This window comes from Hypanus sabinus, chromosome 16, assembly GCF_030144855.1.
Source record: "Hypanus sabinus isolate sHypSab1 chromosome 16, sHypSab1.hap1, whole genome shotgun sequence".
NCBI classification, from domain to species: Eukaryota; Metazoa; Chordata; class Chondrichthyes; order Myliobatiformes; family Dasyatidae; genus Hypanus; species Hypanus sabinus.
In genome coordinates this window covers 68,074,877-68,088,294 of record NC_082721.1, presented here as the reverse complement: position 1 = coordinate 68,088,294, position 13,418 = coordinate 68,074,877, and the positions used below count along the sequence as shown (strand labels likewise).

At 41.9% G+C, this 13,418-nt stretch overlaps 1 protein-coding gene across 1 annotated transcript in view; it reads right to left on the bottom strand.

Annotated features, from left to right (window-relative positions):
- Positions 1–6,980: 6,980 nt before the first annotated feature.
- Positions 6,981–13,418, bottom strand: part of LOC132406404 (uncharacterized histidine-rich protein DDB_G0274557-like) — a 33,793-nt gene continuing 27,355 nt past the window's right edge. Inside the window, exon 2 of the mRNA XM_059992041.1 lies at positions 6,981–13,232. Coding sequence (XP_059848024.1) covers positions 10,105–11,043 — 939 coding nt within the window. The 5' untranslated portion in view covers positions 11,044–13,232 and the 3' untranslated portion in view covers positions 6,981–10,104. The remainder of the gene's footprint in view (positions 13,233–13,418) is intronic.

The window sequence follows — 13,418 nt, the reverse complement described above, 5'->3', positions numbered from 1 at the left end:
CATCGGACAAATCCTTGCCCACTCACTTTATCTATCTATACATTTCCATTGTCCACAATCTCTGCACAAATTGCTTTTCCACTCAGTTTAGTTTAATCAGCGAACTTAAATATGCTATACTCAGTCCCCTCTTCCGAATTGTTAGTGCACATCAAGATGGTCTTAAAAATGGAAAGTGCTCTGGGTATGATTTTACCCCAGAAAAAAATAATATTGTAACATGATAATGAGGCTGTTAAACAGGAAGGTGGTTATAAGGAAGAAGGATACAATGGAAGAGAACTGGGCATAGGTTCAGTACGAAATTACATTCAGCAGCAGAGTAAAATCAGTCTGTTTCACATAATGGTTAACATTTAAACAATGAATGCATATTTTACAATACAGCCATTTAAGTCAACTAATTTAACAAGAAAAGTTGTTCAGCCATGACTATCAGGAAAAGTTAAAGATAATTAAAGGAAAATGCTTATAACACTGCCATAAAAAGCAGTAACCCCAAGGACTGAAGAAATATTGGACTTGGCAAAGAGTGATCAAGTCATTAATTATGATCAAGAAAGGAAATGTAGAATAAGAGTTGAGTGAGAAACATAAAAACATAGAGCTTTTATGGACATGTAAGGAAGGTGAGGATTAACTGACATTAATATGGATCTCTTACAGACTGAGAAAGAAGAAATTACACTGTGCAAGATGGAAATGGCACAGTATATTCAAACTTGCTTAAGCCCATTGCCCCTATGGTGTATTTACAAAACTGTAAAATTAAACAAATAATTTTTCTTGAATTGCAATTTAAATTTACAATAAATTTTAAAGTAAGGAGTAAGAAAATCCTGCAGAAACAGTGGTGCACTCCAGGTATACAGTGAATAAGCTGCAGAAGAACAACAACAGTATTGGAGAAAATAATGGAGTTTAAAAGTTGTAAACCCTTATTGGACTTAACACCATAGGTGTAGAGTTAATGTTTTTCTGGCCAAGTATTCAGAAACAGAAATCACACTCTCAGAATGAAGAGTCCACACTTCAATCTCAGCCCACACTGAGGGCCGAGATGAGAGGAAGTTATTTCACTCAGAAGATGAATCTTTGAAATTCTCCCGTGCAGGAAGGAGGTTCGGACGTGGAAGATTTGCCATTATCTTATTCTGACTGGTTGCATTGCAGACTGGTACGGAGGCTTCAATGCACAGGATCGGGAAAAAAATGCTGTAAAGTATTGTAAACTCAGCCATTTCCATCAAGGGCACCAGCCTCCCCACCATCGAGACCATCTTCAATAGGGTGATGCCTCAAGAAGGCAGCAAACACCCTTAAGGACCCTCACCATCCAGGACACACTCTCTTCTCATTGCTACCATCAATGAAGAGATGCAGGAGTCTGAAGACACACGCACAATGTTTTAGGAACAGCTTCTTCCCTTCTGCCATCAGATTTCTGAAAGGACCATGAATCCCAGCAAACTACCTCACTTTTTCCATTACATTTAATTTTTTATATTTCTTATTGTACTTTATAGGAATTTTTAATATATTACATTGTACTGTTGCCACAAAATAATAAATTTCACAGCGTATATCAGTGATAATAAACTTGATTCTGATTCTGACTGATCAGATAAATATAGCCAAATAGACCACCCTTGCTTTGACTGTTCCATGTTCTGATGTTAAGCAGTTGCATACCTGAATGCTCAATACTCAGCTACTTGCCTGCTTCAAATGTTAATTCCAATGGAATTATCAATCTAAAATATTGGTTCAGTCCAATCACAGTATGGCCGTCAAAAATATAATGCAACTTGTTAGACATTAAGATGCATGGTAAAATGAATCAGGGAGAGGGAGGATCCAATCTGAAACTCAAGCAGGCACTATTGGAACTGCCCTTTGCTATTGCAAACCATGTAGAAGTCATGCTCCAGCAATCTGTAAACATGGTCAAAAGCTTAACAATACGCTCCTGTTGGAGATGGTATCAGGAGTTATTTATGATTTAGATTTGAATTGGCTGATTGAGAAGCAATTAAAGCACAGAAGGAGTGCATGTGCGAGAATGGCAGTCATATCCTAGCAAACTATCACTGAAGCGGTGTGCACACATCATTAGGATTGCAAAGGAAACAATCCACGATCCCACACAGTTGCATCCTTCCAAGGTCATCGCCTCCATCGCAGTTAATGAACGCCATGCTCTTTGAAGAGTCACGCTTGCTATATTACGGCCCTGTCATTTTTCCACATAAACAGCAAGATTTATCTGATTGCTTGCATCAATATTTGTGTTCCAGTGAGGGAAATGCAAAATCAAATGAAAGATAAAGGCTTCTCTTCAATACATCACACAGTGGGCTTCAAATTCTTCCTAATGAGAAATCATGTAGGTAAATAGTTGCACAAGAAACAAACTATTTCAATGGAAATCATGGGGGAATGACTCTCTTACACACATAATTTGCAAGGAACATGCATTTATCCCACACTGTAGCAACATGGTAGGGCCTAGATATTGGCATAGCTGTTAGCATAGCACTTTGCAGTGCCAGTGATTGGGGCTCAATTCCCACTAATCCCTGTGACGAGATTGTACATTCTCCCCATGACCACATGGGTTACCTCTGGGTGTTCCGGTTTCCTCCCACATTCCATCAGAAAGGGCATACATGTGTCGGATAGTAAGCTGTGGGCATGCTACGTTGGTACCCAAAGCATGGCGATACTCGCAGGCTGCCCACAGCACATCACAGACAATGACAAACGATGCAACTCACTGCATGTTTTTCAATGTTTCAAAGTACATGTGTGTTCAGGAGTCACATGTGAAGCATGTACTTCCTTATGTTAAGTCCCTTAATGGGTAGAGATCTTAAAACAAGGATAATGGGTAAAGAACTGGCAAATGGGATAGAGGGTAGGCACGTGCATCATCAAGCACTTGGGTAGAAGGAATGACATAGACTTTTCTAGACCGGGATCAATTTCAGAAATTAGAGATGCAAAGAGACTTGGGATTCCCTGAAGATTAACTTTCAGATTCAGCCTTATGGTCTTCTCAAATGGAAACACCGCTGGAGGCAGGAAATGGACCCTACTGCTCTTGTCTTCTGCCTAACATGTTCTAACAATTATTGAAGATCTCACCTCCACAATACTCGACTGGGTGTCTTGTTGGCACCTCGGCAGAGGACAAGATCAGCAAGATGTTCCTCACCAAAGAAAGTAGAAGACCTTGTCCACAGAATTCTTAGGAACTTAATCTGTTATTACTTTGAGAAGAATCCATAGTTATTTGCTGTATGTCTGTTTAGAATTTTCTTCCTTTAGTGTCTCATTGTTTCCTTTAAAGTTTGTAGGCACCAGGTAAAATGTACCAGGCATTCTGAAAATTTCCAAGAATCTTTTTCCTTAAAGCAAAGATCAACCTGGTAGGCAGTCGTGACAAGAGATGTTTTAACCAGTTAGCTTCTGAAGACCTTGACCCCTGTTAAAGCTTATGGCCATTGAACCATTTTTGATACAATAATGCAAGCCTCCAAGGGAAAAAAAAAGGGTGTGAAATTAGATTTTAATGAAGATGGAAAACTATTGGCATTGTATCTGAACTCTAACTGGATACATCACTGTGTGGCTCGGAGGGGCTGCTGCACAGGATCGGATGAATCTGTGGAGGGTTGCAAACTCAGTCAGCTTTTATCCTGGGCACCAGCTTTCCCAGCATCAAGGACATCTTCAAAAGGCGATGCCTCAAAAAGGCAGCATCCATCATTAAGGACTCCCACCACCCAGGACATGCCCTCTTCTCATTGCTACCATCGGGGAAGAAGTACAGGAGTCTGAGGCACACACTTAACATTTTAGGAACAACTTCTTCCGCTCCACTATCAGATTTCTGAACAGTCCATGAACACTACCTCACTGTTTTTCCCCTCTCTTTCCGCACTACTAATTTAATTTCTGATTCAGATTTTGATTTGGAATTCGTCATGGGACATTGGTCACAAAACTCCACCCCATTCTTACAACTAGCCTTCAGAAACACATTCGGTGTTCACACGCTTCCACTTTACTGCTGCAGGAAATTGGACATTAACTGAGCTTGTTCCTTTAAATCTGATGTTAATCCTGATGATTTAGAATTAACATGCTCCCATTATTGGAAGGTAATTCACAAAATCTTTGTGTACTATGTCTGGAAATCTTGGAAGGGGCAGAAAACATTTTGGCCAGACATCTTAAATGTATTATGATGTCATTTGTTGGTTTTATTTTTTCCCAAAGCAAGTGAGGTCACCTTGGTGAAGATAAGAAATCAAAGGACATTTTTAGGACTTAATTTCTTTTGTTTCTGGTCAGCAAATTGCATTTTTTAACTGGATAATTTAAAGAATATGTTCATACTTGCCAACCCTAACATTTATTACATATCTTTAACTGATCTTGAATTAAGTGGCTTACTTGGCAATTACCGGGCAAATTGATTTGGGCCTGAAGTGACACATTGTGCCTGTAAAAAGTATTCACACCCCTTGGAAGTTTTGTTTTACAACATTAAATCACAGTGCATTTAATTTGGCTTTTCTTTGACACTGATCAACAGAAAAAGACTTTCGTGTCAAAGTGACAATGGATCTCTACAAAGTGATCTAAATTAATTACAAATATAAAACACAAAATAATTGGTTTTATAAGTATTTACCTCCTTCAAGTCAGTATTAGTAGATGCACCTTTGGCAGCACTTACAGCTGTGTGAGTAGGTCTCTATAAGCTTTGAACATCTGGACACTGCAATTTTTCCCCATTCTTCTTTATGAAACTGCTCAAGCTCTGTCAGATTGCAATGTGATCATGAGTGAACAGCCTTTTCCAAGTCCAGACACAAATTCTCAATTGGATTGAGGTCTAGACTCTGACTTGGCCTCTCCAGGACATTAACTTTGTTGTTTTTAAGCCATTCCTGTGTAGCTTTCTTTGACTTTATGCTTAGGGTCATTGTCTTGCTGGAAAACAGATCTTCTCCAATTTGCAGTTCTCTTGCAGACTATATCAGGTTAACCTCCAGGATTTCCCTGTATTTTGCTGCATTCATCTTATCCTCTACCTTCACCAGTCTTCCAGGGCCTGCTGCAATGAAGCATCCCCACAGCATGATTCAGCCACCACCGTGCTTCACAGTAGTGATGATATATTTTTGATGATGTGCAATGTTCGGCTTACACCAAACATAGCATTTAGTCTGATGGCCAACAAGCTCAATTTTGGTTTCATCAGTCCATTGAACCTTCTTCCAGCTGATTTCAGAGTCTCCCACATGCCTTCTGGCAAACTCTAGCTGAGATTTCATAAGAGTTTTTTTTATCCCAACAGTTGCTTTAACTTTGCCACTCTCCCATAAAGCTGTGACTGGTGAAACACCCGGGCAACAGTTGTATGTACAGTCTCTCCCATCTCAGCCACTGAAGCTTGTAACTCCTCTAGAGTTGTCATGGGTCTCTTGCTGGCCTCCCTCACTAGTCCCTCACTAGCATGGTCACTCGATTTAAGAGGATGGCCTGTTCTAGGCAGGTTTTACAGTTGTGACATATTCTATCCATTTCTTGATGATTAACTTAACTGCACTGCAAAAGATATTCAATTACTTGGAAATCTTCTGGTATGCATCGCCTGACTTGTGCTTTTCTGCATCCTTTTCGCGGAATTGCTTGGAGAGTTCCTTTGTCTTCATGGTGAGGTTTTTGTCAGGACACTTGACTCACCAGCAGTTGGACCTTCTAGCCACAGGTGCATTTTTACTACAATCAATTGAAATAACTTAACTGTACACAGGTGATCTCCATGTAGCCAATTATGTGACTTCTAAAACCAATTGGCTGCACCAGCGATGTTTTGGTGCATGTGTCATATTAAAGGGGTGAATACTTACGCAATCAATTATTCTGTGTTTTATATTTGTAATTAATTTAGATCACTTTGTAGAAATCTGTTTTCTCTTTGACAAAAGAGAGTCTTTTTCTGTTGATCAGTGTTAAAAAAGCCAAATTAAATCCACTGTGATTTAGTGTTGTAAAACAACAAAACATGAAAACTTTCAAGGACGGGTGAAAACTTTTTGAAAGGGAAACTGGGTAAGGATGGTGCATTTCTTTCTACATCTTTTCAGTTGGTGGTCAAGATTACCATCTGGTGAATGAGATGCGATGCTACAGTCCCCAGTTGACCCGAAGAGGCGCTGATGATCCGTCTTCTTGAACCACTACCCTTTTTGTGTTAAAGATACACCCAGTTCCGTTAGGTAGAGCCGCGTTGGAATTTAGGCCCAGTAAAGTCGAGGAATGATGTTTCTGCCGATATATTCCACAGGGGAGCCTCTTGTCATTTGTGTTTTGTGTTTCTTCCTTTTCTTCATCTTCCTCCTCACTGCCTCCTCTCCTAACTGCTGCTGGTGACACTTTGGAAGCCTTAATCTTTGGATCCGGTTGACCGTCCATCAGGTGAACACAGAAGCGTGACTCTCCGAAGGCTTGGGGGGATAGGTTGCTTTGGACAATGCCTTTCTTCATGTCTCTTCTGGTTCCATTTAATGGAGTGCTTGCCTTCAGGTCTTTGGGAACCAAGCCCATAGATCAGCCTTTGTCCATTCAGCTGGCTCAATCAAGGAGACCTTGCCCCAAGCCCTTCTCTTTCTCTTAGGTAAAAGGATCTAACTACAGTCAAGAATCAAGGATCAATTTTATTCATCATATATACATTTACACGCATTAGGAATTTGCTGTGGTGTGTTGCTGTGACATATAACAACAAAAAAACAGCATTCAACAACTATAGAGAGTAAAGAATTATATAAAATAAAGTTAGAAGTACGGATATGGAATAAAAACAACCATGATTACATAAATACCAGCATGTGTTTACAATGTAAACTCCATAATTAAAAAGCAGTTTAAAGTGCTTACAGTGCAGTGATAGGGGTAATAGATTGGGGGGTGGTGGGGGCGGTAACTAGAATAGTTGATCAGATTAACTGCCTGGGCAAGAAGCTTTAAGGATAGCATGAAGTTTTTGTTTTAGTAGCTCTCTGGCGCTTTCCCAGAAGGGAGCCTTTAGAAAAATCAGTTTGCTTTCACGATGATGATTCCTGTCTGCTCCTTTGCCCGGGACACATACAAGCCCTGCCCTGACGGTAGGCTGCAGCCAGCGACCTATTGTGCTGACCTGACAGTTTGCCACAGTTTTTGTACATTGTGAGAGGACGCTGCACCAAACTAGGCAGTATTGGCTGAGGTGAGAGTGCTTTCTACGATGGCAGTGCAGAATTGCACCAGTACGTTCTGGGGAAGAAGGAATTTTACCTGAGCAGCTTCATACATTATACTGAAAAGAGCTTGTTTTCTTCCAGCACCAAGGCAACAAGAGGTCAATTTCACCCTGTACTCTCTGTGTCTGTGCCATACAGAGAACACTCCACACCCTGTACTCTCTGTGTCTGTGCCATACAGAGAACACTCCACACCCTGTACTCTCTGTGTCTGTGCCATACAGAGAACACTCCACACCCTGTACTCTCTGTGTCTGTGCCATACAGAGAACACTCCACACCCTGTACTCTCTGTGTCTGTGCCATACAGAGAACACTCCACACCCTGTACTCTCTGTGTCTGTGCCATACAGAGAACACTCCACACCCTGTACTCTCTGTGTCTGTGCCATACAGAGAACACTCCACACCCTGTACTCTCTGTGTCTGTGCCATACAGAGAACACTCCACACCCTGTGATCCCTATGCCCTGCTCCACAAAAATCATGGCCTATCCACACCCAAGTGCTCAACTTGCGAGTGTGTGCTTTATACTACGGCAATTTCAAGTTACGGTCATGAACGATCTGGTATCAAAATGCCAGCTGACACCGGTCTTTCAAACAGCACCAACTCAGTTTTATCTGAAGCATTTATCAACAGATAAACTCTCAGTGCTGCTATCAGCTCCTTCCAGATTTCCAGTGCACACGGGACAAAGCGAGAAATGAACTGAAGTAAAGGGAATAGGATGTCTGAACTTCAGGACTATTGTTCCATGTGACAGTAATGAACACCCTATTCTTAACAGATTGCACTGCCCAGCTCTTCACAAGCCTCATCCAGTTCATCTTAATGAATGAATACTATATTCAATCTGTCTCAGCGTGCATGAAAGACTACATAAAATGGAAGCAAATATCTGCTGATACCGTCTCTTTATTGGAACACCCAAGTGAGAATAAAACGTCACATTCATTAAAGAGTCCAAAGTCAAAGCCTAAGATCCAAGTAAATTATCAAGGTACATTTATGAAACCATTTGCTACCTGGAGATTCATTTTCTTTCAGGCATTTACAGGAAAGTAAAGAAATACAGTGCTATATGTAAACAAAGACTGCCAAACAACCAATGTTTAAAAGAAGACAAATTATGCCAATAAAAATTTAAACCCTGAGAACATGAGTTGTAGAGTCCATGAAAGTGAGTGTGTAGGGTGTGGAGTCAGGTCAGTGTTGTGGTGAGTGAAATTATCCACACCGGTTCAGGAACCAGATGGTTGAAGGGGTAATAACTGTTCCTGAAGCTGGTGGTGTGGGACCTAAGATTCCTGTAGCCCTCCTGCCCGATGGTAGTAGCAAGAAGAGAGCATAACCCAGATGGAGGGCGTCCTCTCTAAAGTATTTTACTGACCAACTTCAACATACTGGAACTTACATGACTCTCCTAAGAATTAATAGAATTGGGTTTAATGTCACTGGCGTATGTCATAAAATTTGTTGTTTTGTGGTAGGAGTACATTGCAATATGAATTGGATCAGCCCATGATTGAATGATGGAGCAGACTCGATGGGCTGAATGGCCTACTTCTGCTCCTATATCTTATGGTCTTATAACAGTAGAAACTATAAATTACATTAAGTACATTATATATATATGTGTGTGTGTGTGTGTGTGTGTGTGTGTGTGTGTGTGTGTGTGTGTGCATGTGTGCGTGTGTGTGTGTATGTATGTACCTATAGTCACATGTATTTACATATGTACATACATATGTATGTGTGTGTGTGTGCATATATGTATGTATATATACACACACACACACACATACATACAATGTACTTAAATATAAATTAAATAAGTAGTACAAAAAGGGAGGAAAAAATACCACTGGGAACAAAGAGGGTTGATGTCCCTTCTGATACATAAGGAACTATCTACCAAAGCAAAGATTTATATTTGCAGAAAGTACTTATTTTTAAAATGTAGAGTTGTAGATCTCCTGTTGGGCTGCAATGTGCGGTAATTATCAGGACAGGCTGCAGCTGTCTGATTTCAGCAGCGTTTACAAGGGTTAAAATTACCAGTGGCTCCTGATGACTCTGTTGACACTCACTCAACTCGAAGTTGACAGCCTGAGTGGGCCAGAGAGGTGAACTCCCTGACCTTTGCAGCAGAGGTCAGGTGCAGTGATATCTGAGTTAGTGTTGACAGCTCTGACAGAAACAATGCTTTGTGGTTATGCTCCAGGTCTGCAGAAGCTCCAGCATCAGCTTCAGAGGTACTGTGGAAAAAATTTGGAATTACCTAATTCTTCCACTTCACAAACAAGGCCAACACCATGGACTGGAGGAGTTCCCTCCCCCACCTGAGTTTCACCACATGCAAATAATTAATATTCTCCCATATTACCTAAATGTCTGCCACGTTCTCTTGCAGGTCCTTCTTTTTCTCTGATTAGAATAATCCGTAAAAACACAGCCCATTTCTGGAAAAGCCCTCCCCAGCATTGAGCACATCTACAAGGTGCACTGCCACAAGAAAGCAGCACCCCCACCATCAAGGACCGCCGCGTCCCACCCCCCACCATCCAGGCCACGCTCACTTCTTGCTGCTACCATCCGGACAAAAGTATACGACCCTAACCCCTGCGACCAGCTTCAGGAACAGTTATTACTCTTCAACCGTCAGGCTCCTGAACCAGTGTGGATAACTTCACTCACCACAAAACTGAACTGATTCCACAACCCATTGACTCACTGTCAAGGTCTCTACAACTCATGTTCTCAATATAATTTATTTACTATTTATCTATCATTATTATCAAATGTTTTTAAATATTTGCACAGTTTGTCTTCTTTCACACATTGATTGTCAGTTTGTGTGTTCATCGATTCTATTGTATTTCTTTGTTCTACTGTGAATGCTGCAAGAAAATTAATCTTAAAGTAGTATTCGGTGATATATATGTACTTGATAGGAAATTTACTTTCAATTTTAAGTCTCAAGTGGATGGGGATTGGATATGTGCTGATGAAGGGACTCCACCCAAAATGTCGACTCCTTATTCCTCTCCATAGATGCTGCCCGATCTGCTGAGTTGAGTTCCAGCGTTTTGTGTGTGTGAGTGTGTGTGTGTGTGTGAGTGTGTGTGTGTGTGTGAGTGTGTGTGTGTGTGTGTGAGTGTGTGTGTGTGTGAGTGCGTGTGTGTGTGTGTGTATGTGTGTGTGTGTGTATGTGTGTGTGTATGAGTGAGTGTGTGTGTGAGTGTGTGTGTGTGTGAGTGTATGTGTGTGTGTATGAGTGAGTGTGTGTGTGAGTGTGTGTGTGTGTGAGTGTGTGTGTGAGTGTGAGTGAGTGAGTGAGTGAGTGAGTGTGTGTGTGTGAGTGTGTGTGTGTGAGTGTGTGTGTGTGAGTGTGTGTGTGAGTGTGTGTGTGAGTGTGTGTGTGAGTGAGTGTGTGTGTGAGTGTGAGTGAGTGAGTGAGTGAGTGTGTGTGTGTGAGTGTGTGTGTGAGTGTGTGTGTGAGTGTGTGTGTGTGTGAGTGTGTGTGTGAGTGTGAGTGAGTGAGTGAGTGAGTGTGTGTGTGTGAGTGTGTGTGTGTGAGTGTGTGTGTGTGAGTGTGTGTGTCTGTGTGTGTGTGTGTCTGTGTGTGTGTGTGTGTGTGTGTGTGTGTGTGTGTGTGTGTGTGTGTGTGTGTGTGTGTGTGTGTTGCTCTGGATTACCAGCATCTGCAGAATCCCTCATGTTTATATTTGTTTAACTCATTTAGTTTTCAAGATATAGATTGCTTTGGCAGTGCCAGCATTTATTGTCCATCTCCGAATGCCCTTGAAAGGATGGCATTTTCCTGAATCCCTGATGTCAGACTGCAGGTGGCCCAGCAGAGACAAGAATAGATTGCCGATCTTGGAATCTGGGGCCGCAAACACAATGCTGGAAGAACTCAACGGGTCAGAAAGCATCTGAGGAGAGAAATGGGGAAGGAAATCTCTCTTCACAGATGCTGCCGGACTGAGCTCCCCCCCACCCCCCAGCATTTTGTTTACTGCTCCAGATTAGAAGGGCCATTTCGGAAGAGGCAAACACATTGATTGGCTCTATTTGTCACATCCACATTGAAACATCCAGTGAAATACATCGCTTTGCACCAAATCAAATCAGTGAGGACTATGCTGGCGGCAGCCACGGTGTTGCTGCATTTCCTGTCCCAACGTAGCGTGCCAACAACTACCTGCCCGTCTTTGGAATGTGGGAGCTAACCAGAGCACTCGTGGGAAACCTATGAGGCCACGGCAGAAACATACCATATAACCATTACAGCATGGAAACAGGCCATCTCGGCCCTTCTAGTCCGTGCCGAACGCTTACTCTCACCTGGTCCCACCGACCTGCACTCAGCCCATAACCCTCCATTCCTTTCCTGTCCATATACCCATCCAGTTTTTTTTTAACTCCTTACAGGAATCAAGCCCCAATTTTACAAGTGGTGCTGTACAGAGTTGCTCTAGCCGCCTGAGGCTGGAGTCAGATTTGTCCTTATCATCACCGACTATTTGTTTTGTAAAGCTTAAATTCCTAATTAATGGCCAAATTTAAATCCCTAGTGGGATCTGTACTCAGGTGACTGCTTTTTTTTAGACTGGCAGCCTGTTTGTCTGGGAACTAGTGTTTTGTACACCACAAAACAAGGCTTTAATGAAAAATAAAGTAGAGGAGCTACTGTGAGGTGAGACAAAGGTTGTGTTTTTCGTTCAGGATTCTCCATATCTGAAGTGCTAAAGCACAGATGCGGAGTGATAACACAGCTTCTACCATCTTAGCCATCTGCGTCGGCCTGGGCCACTGGGGCATTGATGAGGACCGCCTCAGAACTTCTCTGCTGTAGCTCTTCCTTGTGGCCACAGCCCCCCTTCAGTCATGACACCCACAGCCCCAGTAACCCCCCCACCACCCAAGGTCAAAATCTGGAAAAAGGCAAAAAAACACGAGATTGATATTTTCACATCACTGATATTGCACGCATGTATTGGTACTCTCTTCCTTCAAAGTACAGCATAAATCATACACCTGACACACCACTTTCTTCACCTCGTTCATTTGTCCATGTCCTTCAGTATATTTCTTAACGGACTTTTGGTGTGAGTTTTCTATGTCCCTACTTTGATTTCAGTCCAACTGCTGAGAACTGCCCATAATCATAGAAGCAGAACTAGGCCTTTGCTGGAGGAATTCAGCAAGTCAGGCTGCATCAATAGAAGGGAATGACAGTTGACATTTCAGAATGAAACCTTCACCACGCCTGGAAAGAAAGGTGGGTGGAGGAATGGGGCAAAGTGAGAAGCTGGGAGGTGAAAGGTGGAAAAGGTAAAGGGCTGAAGAAGAAATCTGATGAGAGAGGAGACTGGGTATGTGGAACAAGATGCCAGAGGAGGTGATAGAGGCAGGTACATTTAAAAGACATTTGGACAGGTAACTGGACAGGAAAGGCTTAGAGAGAGACATGGGCCAAATTCAGGCAAATAGGATTAGTGTAGACAGGTATCAGACCCATTGGGTTGTAGAGCCTGTTTCCATGTTATGTACTGGAACTATGAATTCTCTATTCCAATGGCCTTGTCAATCCAAAAGTCATCTATTTTTAATATCTCTAATATAGCTTACAATGAACAAACACATTGTTTTCATAAAAACAAGATATGCAGACATCTACAAGGAGTTTTGCCCAAGGAAGGCAGCGTTCATCATTGAGGATCCCCACCACCCAGGGCATGCCCTCTTCTCGTTGTTGGGAAGGAGATACAGAAGCCTGGAGGCCCACACTCAGCGATTCAGGACCAGCTTCTTCCCCTCCGCCATTAGGGAGGAGGTACAGGAGCCTGAAGACACACACTCAGCGATTCAGGACCAGCTTCTTCCCCTCTGCCATCCGCTTTCTGTATGGACATTGAACCCATGAATACTACTCCACTACATTTTTTTATTTCTACTATTTTACACTACTTACTTTAATGTAACTGTTTAATAGATGTGTATATATACTTAATGTAACTCAGTTTGTTTTTCTCTATATTTATTTATCATGTATTTCATTGTGTTGCTGCCATAAAGTTATCAAATTT